General features: G+C 37.9%; 1 protein-coding gene across 2 annotated transcripts in view; it reads left to right on the forward strand.

Annotated features, from left to right (window-relative positions):
- Positions 1-1,128: 1,128 nt before the first annotated feature.
- PLEKHH2 (pleckstrin homology, MyTH4 and FERM domain containing H2) overlaps positions 1,129-13,128 on the forward strand; it is a 101,079-nt gene continuing 89,079 nt past the window's right edge. For both annotated transcript variants that reach the window (XR_005069531.1, XM_037066576.1), the window contains exons 1-2: positions 1,129-1,243; positions 7,235-7,364. Coding sequence is in view for 1 of the 2 variants with exons in the window: in XM_037066576.1 (XP_036922471.1) it covers positions 7,242-7,364 (123 nt within the window). In the remaining variant the exon portion in view is untranslated. The remainder of the gene's footprint in view (positions 1,244-7,234; positions 7,365-13,128) is intronic.

The raw sequence follows: 13,128 nt of genomic DNA on the forward strand, positions 1-13,128 counted from the left end.
CCAAAATTAGTGCTCATCTGGAAGAAATATGGAAGCCTGATCCTCGCTTACTGGCGTTTTAATCACATTTACTTACTGCCTTCCCTGGAAGGAAATGTGTAATTCTTTATCTCTTTTGTGCCTTTTCTATATAAGGTTAGATGAGTTTTAGTTAATTAAAAAAAAAAGAAAATAGTGGAAAAAGCCCCTGAAATCCTCTATTGGTCAAATGTGAACCTAAGACCTAGTTTTGTGAACCTGGGGAAAAATTGGCCATAACATTCAGAATTCTCTCTCTCTGGACCCCAACTTGGAAAGTAAACTCTAATTATGCTAAGATTATCACTCATCTGCTTGTGCAATTCTTTGTACTGACTGCTCAAGAGGATGCAAAAGAAAGAAAATTTCTAATTTGAAAGGGCTCAAGGTCGAATGGAGAGAAATCAAAGGCGCTACACGATGCAGAATGAGCTAGGTGACAAGAGGAGTAAAAACGTCAATGCTCAGGGAGCAGAAACGAGAGAAGAGGTGGGCCGCGCACAAGCGTGATTGCATGGGGAAGATCATCTGAACTGTGTCATGGAAGAGGTTAGAACTTTTCGAGGAGAACATAGGAAATAGATAAATGTTTCAAAAGGGCTCTCCTGGAGTAAAGAGGTACACGGCTACAATTTTAGATGTGCGAAAAACACAGCTGTGAAAAATAAAGCTGAAAAAGTAGGACGGAGGTCTTGAATACTAGACTAGGGAATCTGTTCATGGCAATTTAGGCAAAAGGACGTCGATGAAAGTCTCTGGCAGCACGTACTTCAAAACTTCACTGCTGGACAGTTAACCTGGCAAGAAGGTGACGCGTGGATTGGCAAGAGAAACTGCAGACTGGGCGATCCAACAGGTGGGTGCGGAGTCGAGGCAGGAACACTGGAAAGGGATGGCCTCTACAACAGGCTCTGAGCTCCAGGTGCCGCGAAGGTTAGGGGTAGACGCCCCTGGACAAAACTCGCTCCTGCTCCAGGGAGTGGGAGGAGTCAAAGTTATAGCCACGACTCCAGGTGACGTTAGTGCTCAGATGCGACCTCCGATTGGCTACTCCTGCCGACAGTCCCAGCAGAAGGCGGTGTCCTGCCTCCGCCCGCTCGCCGGCTCGGTGTGAGGCAGCCGCCAGCTGAGAACCCCGAGAGCCCCAGGAGCCCCAGGAGCCCCAGGAGCCCCGCACCAGGCGCGGGTGGGACTTGGGGTGCGGCCGCAGGGACCTGTAGCAGAGGTAGGCTGATGGGAGGCTAAAGGCCACTTCAGTACCTCCGATGCCCGAGTATACCCGCCCCCTTGAGAGCGCGCGCGGTTCCGGGGGGCTCCCTGGGCGGAGGATGGGGGCGATGGGTGGAGCCGGCGGGCGGGGACCCCAAGGATGGAAAGGGCTGGCGCAGAACACGCTTCCGCGCCTCCAGCCGCAGCCTCCCACCCGCCTCCAGGACCGGGGTCTCATCTGGGGGCGGTGGCCAGCAGCCCCTTCCCCTGGTCTCTAGTGACATTTTGTTTGAAAAGCGGGGCTCGGGCTTGTGGCGCGGAGGGGGCGCTCCTGGGGCGCACCAGGGAGCCTCGCGTTTGGAGGCCCAGTGCCCCACGCAGTTAGGGATGCTGCGGCTCGGCCTCGGCTTCGTGGGAGCCCCACTGTGATCTAGGGAACAAAACTTTCCAGAACTTTGGGAACCGTTTTCTACACCTCGAGTTGCCGGGTTATCAGAGTGCCCGTAGGTGACCTACCTTGAAACTGCCCTGGCCTTGAAGTTACTACACCACTTATAAAAAAAAGACGGAGCATTTGAACCAGAGATTTTGATGCACGAAACACAATGGAAAGAGGACTTAAATCATTTGCACTATAAAATTTCTGGTGCTGTGCTGCCTGCAGGTCACTACTTTCTTTGTGAAAATGCCCGTCGCACCCCTCGATCGCTCAGCGGTGTGTGTCCCCCAGGAGCGGTGGGGTGAGGAGCGGGGCTGTTCTGAGCAGTGCCACGGAAGGGCACAAGCTTTGCCCAAGTGGGGCTGGGGGGTGGTCGGAGGGGTCTTTAAACAGGCACGTCTCTGTGTGGTCAAGAAAGACATCTTTTCTGCTTTAGGGGGAAAAAACAAAAACACACAGTTACCTGGCCAAGTTAAGCTGTTGCCTAAAAGGAGAGAATTAAAGAATATGAGTGACTACCCTGAACTTCATCAGGGTAAGCCTAAGTAGATGAATTCGCTCTTTTCTTTTTCCCTTTTGGGATTTGGAAGAGAAACAGGAAGTCAAAGATTCAGAGAAAAGAGCTTTCACTCCACAATTGTAAACAGTTAATTTTGTGTCAGTAAATATTTCCAAAAGCCACTGGGGGCATCTGGAAAACCAAGCCATTTTCCTGTCCACTTCAGTGAAGAGAGATTACTTTCAAACTCAGAACCTGGTAATGACTTTTATTTAAAAAGTGGGTGTAGCTCCCAAAGGTATATAATTGGTTCTATAAAGTCAGTGGTAATGGAAAAGGATAGTGGATATTGTTCACAATTAGAATCTTATTCAAGATGGTACAGGAACACAGCAGCTCCTTTATGCTAACTGAAGTTACGGAATGAAATGAGGAAATCAGGTATCTGGACCTCAGGGCAGATCATTAACCAACCAGTCTAGTTTTGAATTTTTTAAAAGATTGCGACCCTATTAATAGCGAATGTAGACATTAAATGCCAATAATATTTTAAGGTTCTGCTACTTCACTGTAAAATAGGTAATTAACGTAGCCAAAGAAATGAATAGGCATGTTTAACTTAGAATTTATATAATATAACATTTTCATAGCAAAGTACTTAGAACAATATATGTCTGATTCTTGTCATATTTGAGGTTAAAAATGATCTCTAAATTATTTGAGTTAATGGTGGAATTCTTTTTTTAGATTCTTTTATTGACTGATTTTTTTAGGGAGAGAGAAATGTTGATTTGTTGTTTCACTTATTTATGCATTCATTGGCTGCTTCTTATATGTGCCCTGACTGGAGATTGAACCTGCAACCTTGGCATATCCGGACGTTGCTCTAGCCAATTGAGCTACCTGGCCAGGGCCAGTGATGCAGTCTTTGACAAGGATAACTAAAAACAATGGATTGTTAAATTTGTAAATGTTAACCTAGTAAACATTCACTTAAATTCTTACTTTTTCTTTACTCATTTGTAAATACATACTTTTTAAAAATGGCAGTATAATTCACAAACCACTAAATTTACCCTTTTAAAGTATACAATTCAGTGCTTTTTATACAATTCACAAGGTTGTACATCCATTAGCGCCTTGTAATTCTAGACTGTTTTTATCACTCCAAATAGAAACCTCAAATAGGATCATAATTGTGCTCTCTTTACAGTCCTTGGCAACCACCAACCAGTTTCCTGTCTTTTTGGATTCACCTGCTTCATATAAATGGAATCACACAATATGTAGCCTTTTATGTCTCTCTGCTTTCACTTGGAACTTAGGGTAATGTTTTCAAGGTTCATCCATTGTAGCACAAGTATATCTGATGATGGACATGTGGATTATTTCCAGTTTTTGGCTATTTGAATAATGCTGCTATAAACATTCATGTACAAGTGTTGGTGTGGATTCACATATTCAAAGTTTCACAATTAAACACTCGTATACTTAGCATTAGAGTTGCTGTGTCATATGGTAACTTTATGTTAAAACTTTTGAGGAACCTTTAAAACGAGTTATCAAAGAGCTGTCCCATTTTTACATTCCCAGTAGCGCTGTATGAGAGTTCAAGTTCTCTACATCCTCACCAACACTGTTATTACATGTCTTATAGACATTACATGTCTATAACCCTCCTGTTTGGTGCATTGTGGTATGTCATTGTGATGATGATTTGCATTTTCCCTTATAGCTAATGATGTTAAACATCTTTTCAAGTGTTTATTGGCCATTTATATATATATTCTTTTGAGAAATGTCTATTTAGATCTTTTGCCTACTTTTTAGTTGTTTTTGTTGTTGAGTTGTAAGAGTCCTTCATGTATTCTGAATACAGGTCCCTTATCAGAGGTATGATTTGCAAATATTTCTTCCAGTTCTTTGGGTTCTCTTTCACTTTCTCAGTGGTGTCCTTGGAAGCACAAAAGTTTAAAATTTTGTGTTTTACGTGCGATTTATCTATTTTCTTTTGATTACGTATGCTTTGCACATCATATCTAAGAAATTGTTTTCTATCCAGGGTCACAAATACTTGTGTTTTCTTCTAGAAGTTTAGAGCTTAGGCTTTTGTATTTAGGCCTTTGATCCATTTTGAGAGTGCTATTTTTTAAAAAGACTATTCTTGGTCTTGGCACCTTTGTCAAAAATCAATTGAATTTAAATGTGACATTTTAAATCTGTATTCTTAATTTTATTCCAAATATCCAATGTCTATCTTTATGCCAGTGCCACATAATCTTGATTACTGTAGCTTTATAGTGACTTCAGAAATTTATAGAAATTGGAACATTTGAGCCCTCTAGCTTTTCAAGATTGTTTTGGGTTTTTTGAGTCCCCTGAATTTCCATATGCATTTTAGGATCAGCTTGTTAATTTCTGCAAAAAATGCAGTTGGAATTTTGATAGGGATTGCATTGAATGTGTATATCCATTTGCAAGTATTAGTATCTTCACAATATTAAGTCTTCCAGTCTATGGATGTGTGATGTCTTCCATTTATTTATATCTCTTTAAATTTTTTCAATAATATTTGTCAGTTTTCCAAGTACAAGACTTATACTTCTATTGTTAAATGTATTCCTAAGTATTGAATTCTTTGTAATGCTATTATAAATGGAATATCTTCTTGATTTCATGTTTGGATTTTTTCCTAGATTAATCTGGTATCCCGAAACTTTGCTGAACTCAAATAGTTGTAATAGTTTTTTGTTGATTCCTTAGAATTTTCTGTGTATAAGATCCTGACTTCTGGAAATAGAGGTAGTTATAGTTCTTTCTTTCCAATCTGGATGCTTTCTATTTCATTTTCCTGCCCTGGCTCGAACCTCAAGTACAACATTGACTCAAAGTGGGGAGAGCGGACATCCTTGTCTTATTTCTGATCCTAGGTGGATCCGCCATTCACCATGTTAGCTGTGGGCTTTTCGTAGAGGCTCTTTATCAGGTTGGGGAAGTTCCTTTCTATGAACTAGTTTGTTGAATGTTTTTATCATGAAAAGCTGTTGAATTTTGTTGAGTGTTTTTCTGCATCTATCAAGATGATTTTGTGGTTTTTGTCTTTTATTGTATTCATATGGCGAATGATAATGATTGATTTTAATTTGTTAAAAACATGTTGGTGTTATTTTGAAAGCTGTAATAATTTTACAGTAAAAGATAAACAAGTTATTTTAACTAATAGTGCAAAAATTAACCAACATGAAGTAGACGCCTCTCGTTGATCTAGAAGAGTGGGCCTGCAGTTCCGTGCAGGGATATGAGTGGCCCAAGACTAAAGGATATCCATTTCAGGACCGCTTTTTATTTTTAATATTCCATTCATATCTGCTTTCCTTTTCCACTCTAAAGCTAGTGAGGAAAGAAATGAAGTAGCAGTAGAATAGAGAAAAAGTTTGTGACTGATGGACTGCATTACTTACTCCTACATCATTGATGGTAAATGCTAATGTGGGCAATGAAAAAGGTCATTGACGAGGCTAATATCTTTAGGGAAAAAACTCAGAAAACAATGGAGTGAGGCTTCTGTAAAAACAAAAGAAATGAAAAGAGAATGATTTTTAGTTCTGCAGTTACAAGTTTCCCTTAAATTATGGTGAGAACTTAGGAGTAACTAGAGGCTTTGACATGGTTGTGGTGCTCTTCATAATGACAATTATGCTTATATTTATTTCTAAGTTATTGAGTGACATAAGTATTTTTTGTTTATTGATTTTTAGAGAGAGAAGAAGGGAGAGAGACACACACACATCGATTTGTTGTTTAACTTATTTATGCATTCATCGGCTGCTTCTTGTATGTGCCCTGATCGGAAATCGAACTCATCACCTTGGGGTACCAGGACGATGCTCTAACCAACTGAGCTACCCGGACAGGGCCTTCAATGATACAAGTATTGAGTACTGAGTGAAAACTGATTGACCCATAAAACAATATTTATTCTAGAAAGATAATCTTTTGTGGGTTAGGGGTTATATTATACTAAATACTGGGAAAATAAATTTTGTTAATATGTGAGGGAGATGTTTTTGTCAAGTGAAAGAACAGAATAGCACACCTTCAACCGGAGTTCTAGCCTTGGGTTCTGAGGATTTTGCTGTCACATATTTTCCATGACTGGGGCTTGGCTGCTCCCAGAGATCCATTTCTAATGAAAGTTCTATCAGTTCACAGCAAGACCAATTCAGAAATGCATTAATATCAAGACATTTTAGTAAATGGCCTGTCTGGGATTAATCTCCTCCAAAAGGAATGTTAATATGGAAAACACCAATTCTAGATTTATTTACTTACTATATGTGATTTCAAATTTCACATTTATACATCTTCTTGCACCAAATAAAAATTATGTAAGCTTGTCTAGGGTTATCATTCTTTGCCAGTTAAATATTGGATTTTTGCCTTGAAACACAACCTGGACTTGCACAAATTTAGGATGGCAATAAGTGATAATTATATATCCAAGCCTTAATTGTAGTAGTGGTATAAATCTTCTTTAGGTTATTCTATCATGCTAACAATTGGTGTATAACATACAATAATTCTGTAAATATATGTGATCTATATTATAATTCTGTAGTTTTAAGGGTGTGGTGAAATTCTGAGCTGATAGATTTAAAAATTTTATCTGTCGGGCAGAACTAATATCATTATAGTACTCTGCTTATGGTGCTAGTACACTGTTTAAAGTGCTGTTAAAAACAGCAACATTTAATTTCTTCCTCATAACATACCCAATGAAGGAGAACTGTGTATTATGATCATGTCCCCATTTTTCTAGATTGGACACACTGTGACGTAGAAAGGTTAGGTTCGTAAAAGTTTAGTGAGCACAGTGAGGCCTCCAACCCTGGCTCACCGTCTCCCACTAAGTCTTTTTTGTAAGCTATCACAAGTTCTGGAATTTATCCTTGAATACAAAACTTGTATCTGGATATCGTTAGATGACAACTAGAATGTGTACATTGGCGATCTAATGAATTTCCTGAATGCTGATTGGTATTATGCCATTTGAATGCTTTCTTTTCTAGAAGAAATATGGCAGAGCTTTGTGAGACAGAAGGACCAGTAGATTGGAAAGAACGATGCGTAGCTCTGGAGTCTCAGCTCATGAAATTCAGAGTTCAAGCAAGCAAGATAAGAGAGCTCCTAGCAGAGAAGGTAAGCTTGTCTTCCTAACCTTTCTTATTAAACACCAGCTATTTAGAAACTCTTGCATTTATATTAAGTAATCTGAGTATTCTGAGGGTAAACATTTAAAATATAATGAATATAATTTAACTTTCTGTCAAGGCTTTGAAGCTCTATTTGGCATAGTCTTTTGCCAGTTTTAGAGTAAATTGGACATTAAGACAAAAAACATTTCTTTGCAAATACTAGTGGAATACATAAGCATTGTATGTATTTGATGAATGTGGATTGCATTCATTCCAGAGTAAAAAGCTATAATTTATTTGGTTTTACTAGAGAAGTATGACAGAATTTTGATCTACTTAAATGTTTAGGAAAGTCGTGTTTAAAGTTATTATAGAAGAACATTCCCTATTTATAGTAAAATGTGCTTCCACTATTAATATATTTGAAAGTATGCCATTATTTAGGAATTTATATTGACTAAATATATATTACTAAACTATCATCTCAGCTAGAATTGAGTTTAATATAGTTATTTGCTTCTCTTAATAATTCTAATAATTTCATTAAATTTTATTGTATTATTTTTTAATGTTTCTGTGTATGCATTTAGATCTAAACCCAAGCATATTTATACACACATAAACATGAGTTATAATGTTAATATACTGTGTCTGATTTCCAAAGATGTAAAAACATACCACCCATTACTTCATGCTCAGGAGGATCTCTGTGTATCTTATCCTTCAGCCTTCATAGTCTACTTATTCATGTATTAATTTATTTGACAAACACTTCTTGCATCTCATGGGCAAGACATGTGTAGTATGTATGGTCTCATCCTCAAGAATTTTGGGGGGCATGTATATATATAAAGTCAATAGATAAATTCATTTATCATTTATTTGTTCATTTATTCATTCAACAAACATCCATTGAGGGGTGATTATGTGACAGACACTGTTCTTAATGCTACAGTTACAATTGTGAACAAGACAACCCATGTTCCAATTTCCAGGGAACTTGGGTTCCAGATCTGCACTGTCCAATATGGCAGCCACCAGCCGCAAGTGGCTGTTGAGCATTTGAAATAAGGCTAGTTAAAATGCAAATGTGTTGCAAATGTAAAACACATACCAGACTTCAAAGATTTAGTATGAAAAAGTGAATGTAAAATATCTAAGCAATCATTTTCATGTTGGCTATATGTTGACATGATAATATTCATTTGGATATTGGGTTAAATAAAGATATTAAAATTAATTTTATTTATCTTGCTTTACTTTTTTAAGTACTGGAAAATTTAAAATTATACATATATTCACATTGTATATTTTTATTGGACAGTGATGTCTGGGTGAATGGATAAAAGATATTAATGGTCATTCAAAACTGGTCAGAAGAACTTACAGGTGGTTTCTTAAACTCTAATCTGCATAATCCTTGGTATCGTATTTCTAAAAAAAGATCCCCTTAAATCTTCCTTTCATTCCTAGCTAAGAATCTCTTGGTACAGAGGCATTCTAATGATAAAATTATATAGCACTAGAATCCAGTATAACATCATTCAGTTTAAACTTTAATATATATCATCTTAAACTTTTATACTTTAACATCTTTTTAGTGGAAAGATTAAAGTTATCTCATTCAGTTTAAGTCAGAGGGTGACCCAATAATAGCCTTTGTAGAAAAAAATCCCCGATATCAATTTGCTTTGCTTATCACTATTAGAATTTAAATTATAGCTTGAAAAAAATACCAGTTTGAGGCCCTGGCTGGTGTAGCTCAGTGGATTGAGCGCAGGCCTGCGAACTAGAGGATCTTGGTTTGAGTCCCAGTCAGGGCACATGCCTAGGCTGCAGGCCGGTTCCCTGCAGGCCCACTCCCAGCAGGGGACGCACGAAAGGCAGCCATACATTGATGTTTCTCTCCCTCTCTCCTTCCCATCTAAAGATAAATAAATAAAAAAATCTTAAAAAAAATACCAGTTTGAGTTTCTCCAAATTGGGAAAGCTTATCCTAACTCAGAGTTAGTGACGCATGCTTTGTTTTTGCTCTTCTCTGTAATAAAAATCACTTCCCAGGTTGTGCTGTGATTTATCTGGACCTTCCACAATCCTAACTACCCCATACAATGATTTTGTCGGGATTACCAGTTCTATCTTGTTGCTAAACCTCATGGATAGTCTCCCACATGTTGCCTTCGCCCTCAAGCAGTGGGCGCACTGTTGACCACAGTCTGCTCCAAATTCTCTTGGTTCCCTTCTGTATGCTCCTGGTTTCTTTATGGACTAAGTACTAGTTATGCTTGTTTGGTTTCCAATGAATTGACCTTTAAATTCTGAACCTGTTGGCAACATTTGTTCTTTAGAAGACTTGCTACACCAAAGTTTTTTGAGTGTCCATTTTTTAAACTTCGAGTCCTTTTTTCTCTACAGGTAAAATTAGAAATAGCTTTTCGATGATTTATTTATGTTAATGGATTTTTTTCTTTGTTGGTGAAACAATTTTGAGAGGAATGGTATTTCAAAGTTTCTGTTTTAGTTGTGGTTTCTTTTTCTTCCTCTTTTTTTTCCTTTTTGGGCTTTTGTATTTTGTGTCTGTGACTTAAATCTTTTGCCAGATCTAAGAGATGGAATTGCTCACATGTGCTTCATACAGTGGAAAGGGGATAAGTGTGCCAAGTTACTCATGATTTTCCAGTAAATAGATTCAACACCAAAATGAGAATAACATTTTTCACAGTATTTTCTGTTATATTTCATTATGAAATACTTTTCTCTGGATTGAAAATGACTTTTGGTACCCATCCATGTTTTAATAAAAATACCAAGTATTTATTGATTTATTATGTGCTCAGCACTTTATGGAGATATAATTTATTTAATCCTTCTGACAACCTGTGAAGTCATGCATTTTATTGTTTCCATTTTACAGATTAGGAAACTGATGCTTACTCCATGCCAGGCTATTTTTTAAGTGTTTTATGCAAATTAACTTTTTAATTCTTAACAACAACCCCCTCTGTTAGGTACTAATATAATTCATATTTACATAGTAGGAAACTTTGGCACATAGCAGTTATTTAGCTTGCCTGAGTTTGTGCCAAAAAATAAGTGATGGAGCCAAGATTTAAAACAAGGCATTCTGCTTTAGAGCCTGAATGCTTAGCCATCACCCTATATGGCCTTTCTCATCTAGTTTTATTAACACGTTCCTTGTTTTTTCTGATATATTTACTCACTCATCTATTCTGTCTTCTGCTATTCAGCCATGCAACGTATAAATCCATCTCTGCTTGGGGGCAGTTATGTGTGGGTTAGGATATGTATATGTATGTAGTAATAACAAGTTATAACATTGCATTTTTTTCAAAGCAAACCCTATTGCATTGCTTCTACATGCCAACTTGAGTCAACTATTGCATTCCATAGGCCAGTCTGGTCCCATTCATACCCATTGGATTTATGTTAGGACCAATCTGCCCCATTGCTTTTTCCCTAACAGTTCTCTCAAACCTCCCTTCCAGAAGGTTTGGGCCCAAGGCTGAAGGTTCTTGAAAGAATGCTAGTTTGACTCTTAAGCTCTTTGCCAGGAATTTTAGCCAGCTTTTCTTTTCTGCGGTAGTTTTGATTCTCGGTTCTGACTGGTTATAGTAACACTAGGTACTAACTATGGTTCCTAAGCAATTAGTACAACTGGTATCTAGTTTAAACCCCAGAGTAACCTTATGAGTAACCATTATTATTCCCAGTGTAAGTATAGTGACATTAAGACTAAGAATATTTGAAGAGTGTGCTTGATATCACGCAGCTAAACATTGCAGAGCTGACATTAATTAAACCTTACATCTTGCCTAACTGGTGTAGCTCAGTGGATTGATCATGGGCTGCGAACCAAAGGGTCGCTGGTTCGATTCCCAGTCAGGGCACATGCCTGGGTTGCAGGCCAGATCCCCAGTGGGGGGCTTGTGAGAGGCAACCACACATTGATATTTCTCTTCCTCTCTTTCTCCTTCCTTTCCCCTCTCTCTAAAAATAAATAAAAATAAGATAAACAAAAATATTGAACCTTAGATCTTTCATACTTTTTTGTAATACAGTTCATGGAGTGCCCAGCATATACAAATAACTCATTGTTATTTTCCTGTATCTTTCTAAGTGAATGTGCTGGTTAAGTGTGCAAGGAGATGACATAAACAAATGTAATTACCGATGAATACAAAATATCCTTCTGAATTTTTTTAGGAGAGGTGTGTGAGAGGATCTCAGAGTACTTTTATAATGAAAGGCAGATTTCAGTTATATACACCTTGTGTTCTTTGGAGATGGAGTAGGAGAATACATGGAATTTAAAAAAATGATCTCGCATTTTTTCATCACAATTTCCAAGTAACTTGGAATATTGATGTTTTTGAAGAAAAAGGCCTTATTGAAGTCTTGAGCAAATGCTGCTGTAAGTGGGAGAGGTCTTTAGAGGAATTTAAGGAATGGTGTTGGAAATATCTCTAGTATGCCAAATATAAACTCTTCAGGGAAGCTGAGATTTAAGTAGTTTTCCTGCTTTACAATATTACTAGTTTTCTGAGTCAGGGAAGGAAAAGGAAAAGTTTCATTTTAAGTTGAAGGCAATGTTATTCCCTATGGGTTAGATTTTCTGTGACAGGAAAAGGGTGAAAAATAGGCAGTTTTTCTGTAGGCCCCAATCACCTAATGCTGCCTTTACCTGAGGCAGCATTTCTGTCAGGGGTTTCGGGCCGCTTGACCTGCCTTTTGTGGATGTGATCCCCCGGAGGTGGTCTGGAATTCTCCCCCAGACAGGAGGAGTCCTTGGACAGCACGGTATTTACTTTTCATGTAACCACCATTACCCTATTTGAATTCCACATTCCTTCAGTCGCTCTGTTGCCTCACCTAATATTTCACAGTGCCTAACGGAAATTATATGTATTCTAACAATAAGACTTTACAGGCTAATTTAAATGTCATTTTGGGGGCTACTGACTGAAAATATTTATTATTGCAAAAGAATCTTTTCTTTCATGGGTCCTACGGGAAAAAGTCAGGAACTGAGTTGGGGAATTGCTGCCTGCCGTAGTATGTATAAAAGTTCTGCATATTCCGTGTAGCGTAGCCAGTCTACAACACTTGGAACACTAGGCATTAAGCATGGCGGCGTTACAATCCAAGACCAATGGCGGACTTTCTTGCACCTTTTGCTGCTGTGTTCAGTCTGGCTGCAGAGAACACTTCTGCAGTGCTCAAAAGAGTAGGCTTAGACTTTGCTACTTCATGTCGTTATTGTATTGAGTGGCCAGTTCATGAAATACTTATTTTTGTCCAGTGCCTGATATGGGCTGCAGATCATTCAAGTTTCTTTCGGTGACTTAGTATGGATTAGTTGTGGAATCGGTCCACGCTTTACATGATGGTTTGCGTTGTGAAAGGAAAAACTTACATCAGTATTTCCTGCATTGCTTTATTTTAACTGTTTTGCAAAGTTATTTTCCAGCTTGAATGATTATAGAAACAATCACTCAAAATTGAAGTATTGCCTTTCATACTATTTTTATATTGAAACTGACTTTAAAAGTATTCTAAACTTCACTGGAGATACTTAAATGTGTATTTCCACTTACATAATGTGACACGTTCAGTCTTTATGATCAAGAATATAGACTGTTAAAATGCAATGAATTTCTCTTATCAAAGTTTATATTACATTTAGTGAATTTTTGTTATGTGGTATTCATTACTCCTGTCTCAACCATTGTTGTGTGACTAAATAAATA

The sequence above is a fragment of the Sturnira hondurensis genome, unplaced genomic scaffold (genome assembly GCF_014824575.4).
Source record: "Sturnira hondurensis isolate 20B ecotype Veracruz unplaced genomic scaffold, ASM1482457v3 Scaffold0016663, whole genome shotgun sequence".
In the NCBI taxonomy this organism is placed as follows: domain Eukaryota; kingdom Metazoa; phylum Chordata; class Mammalia; order Chiroptera; family Phyllostomidae; genus Sturnira; species Sturnira hondurensis.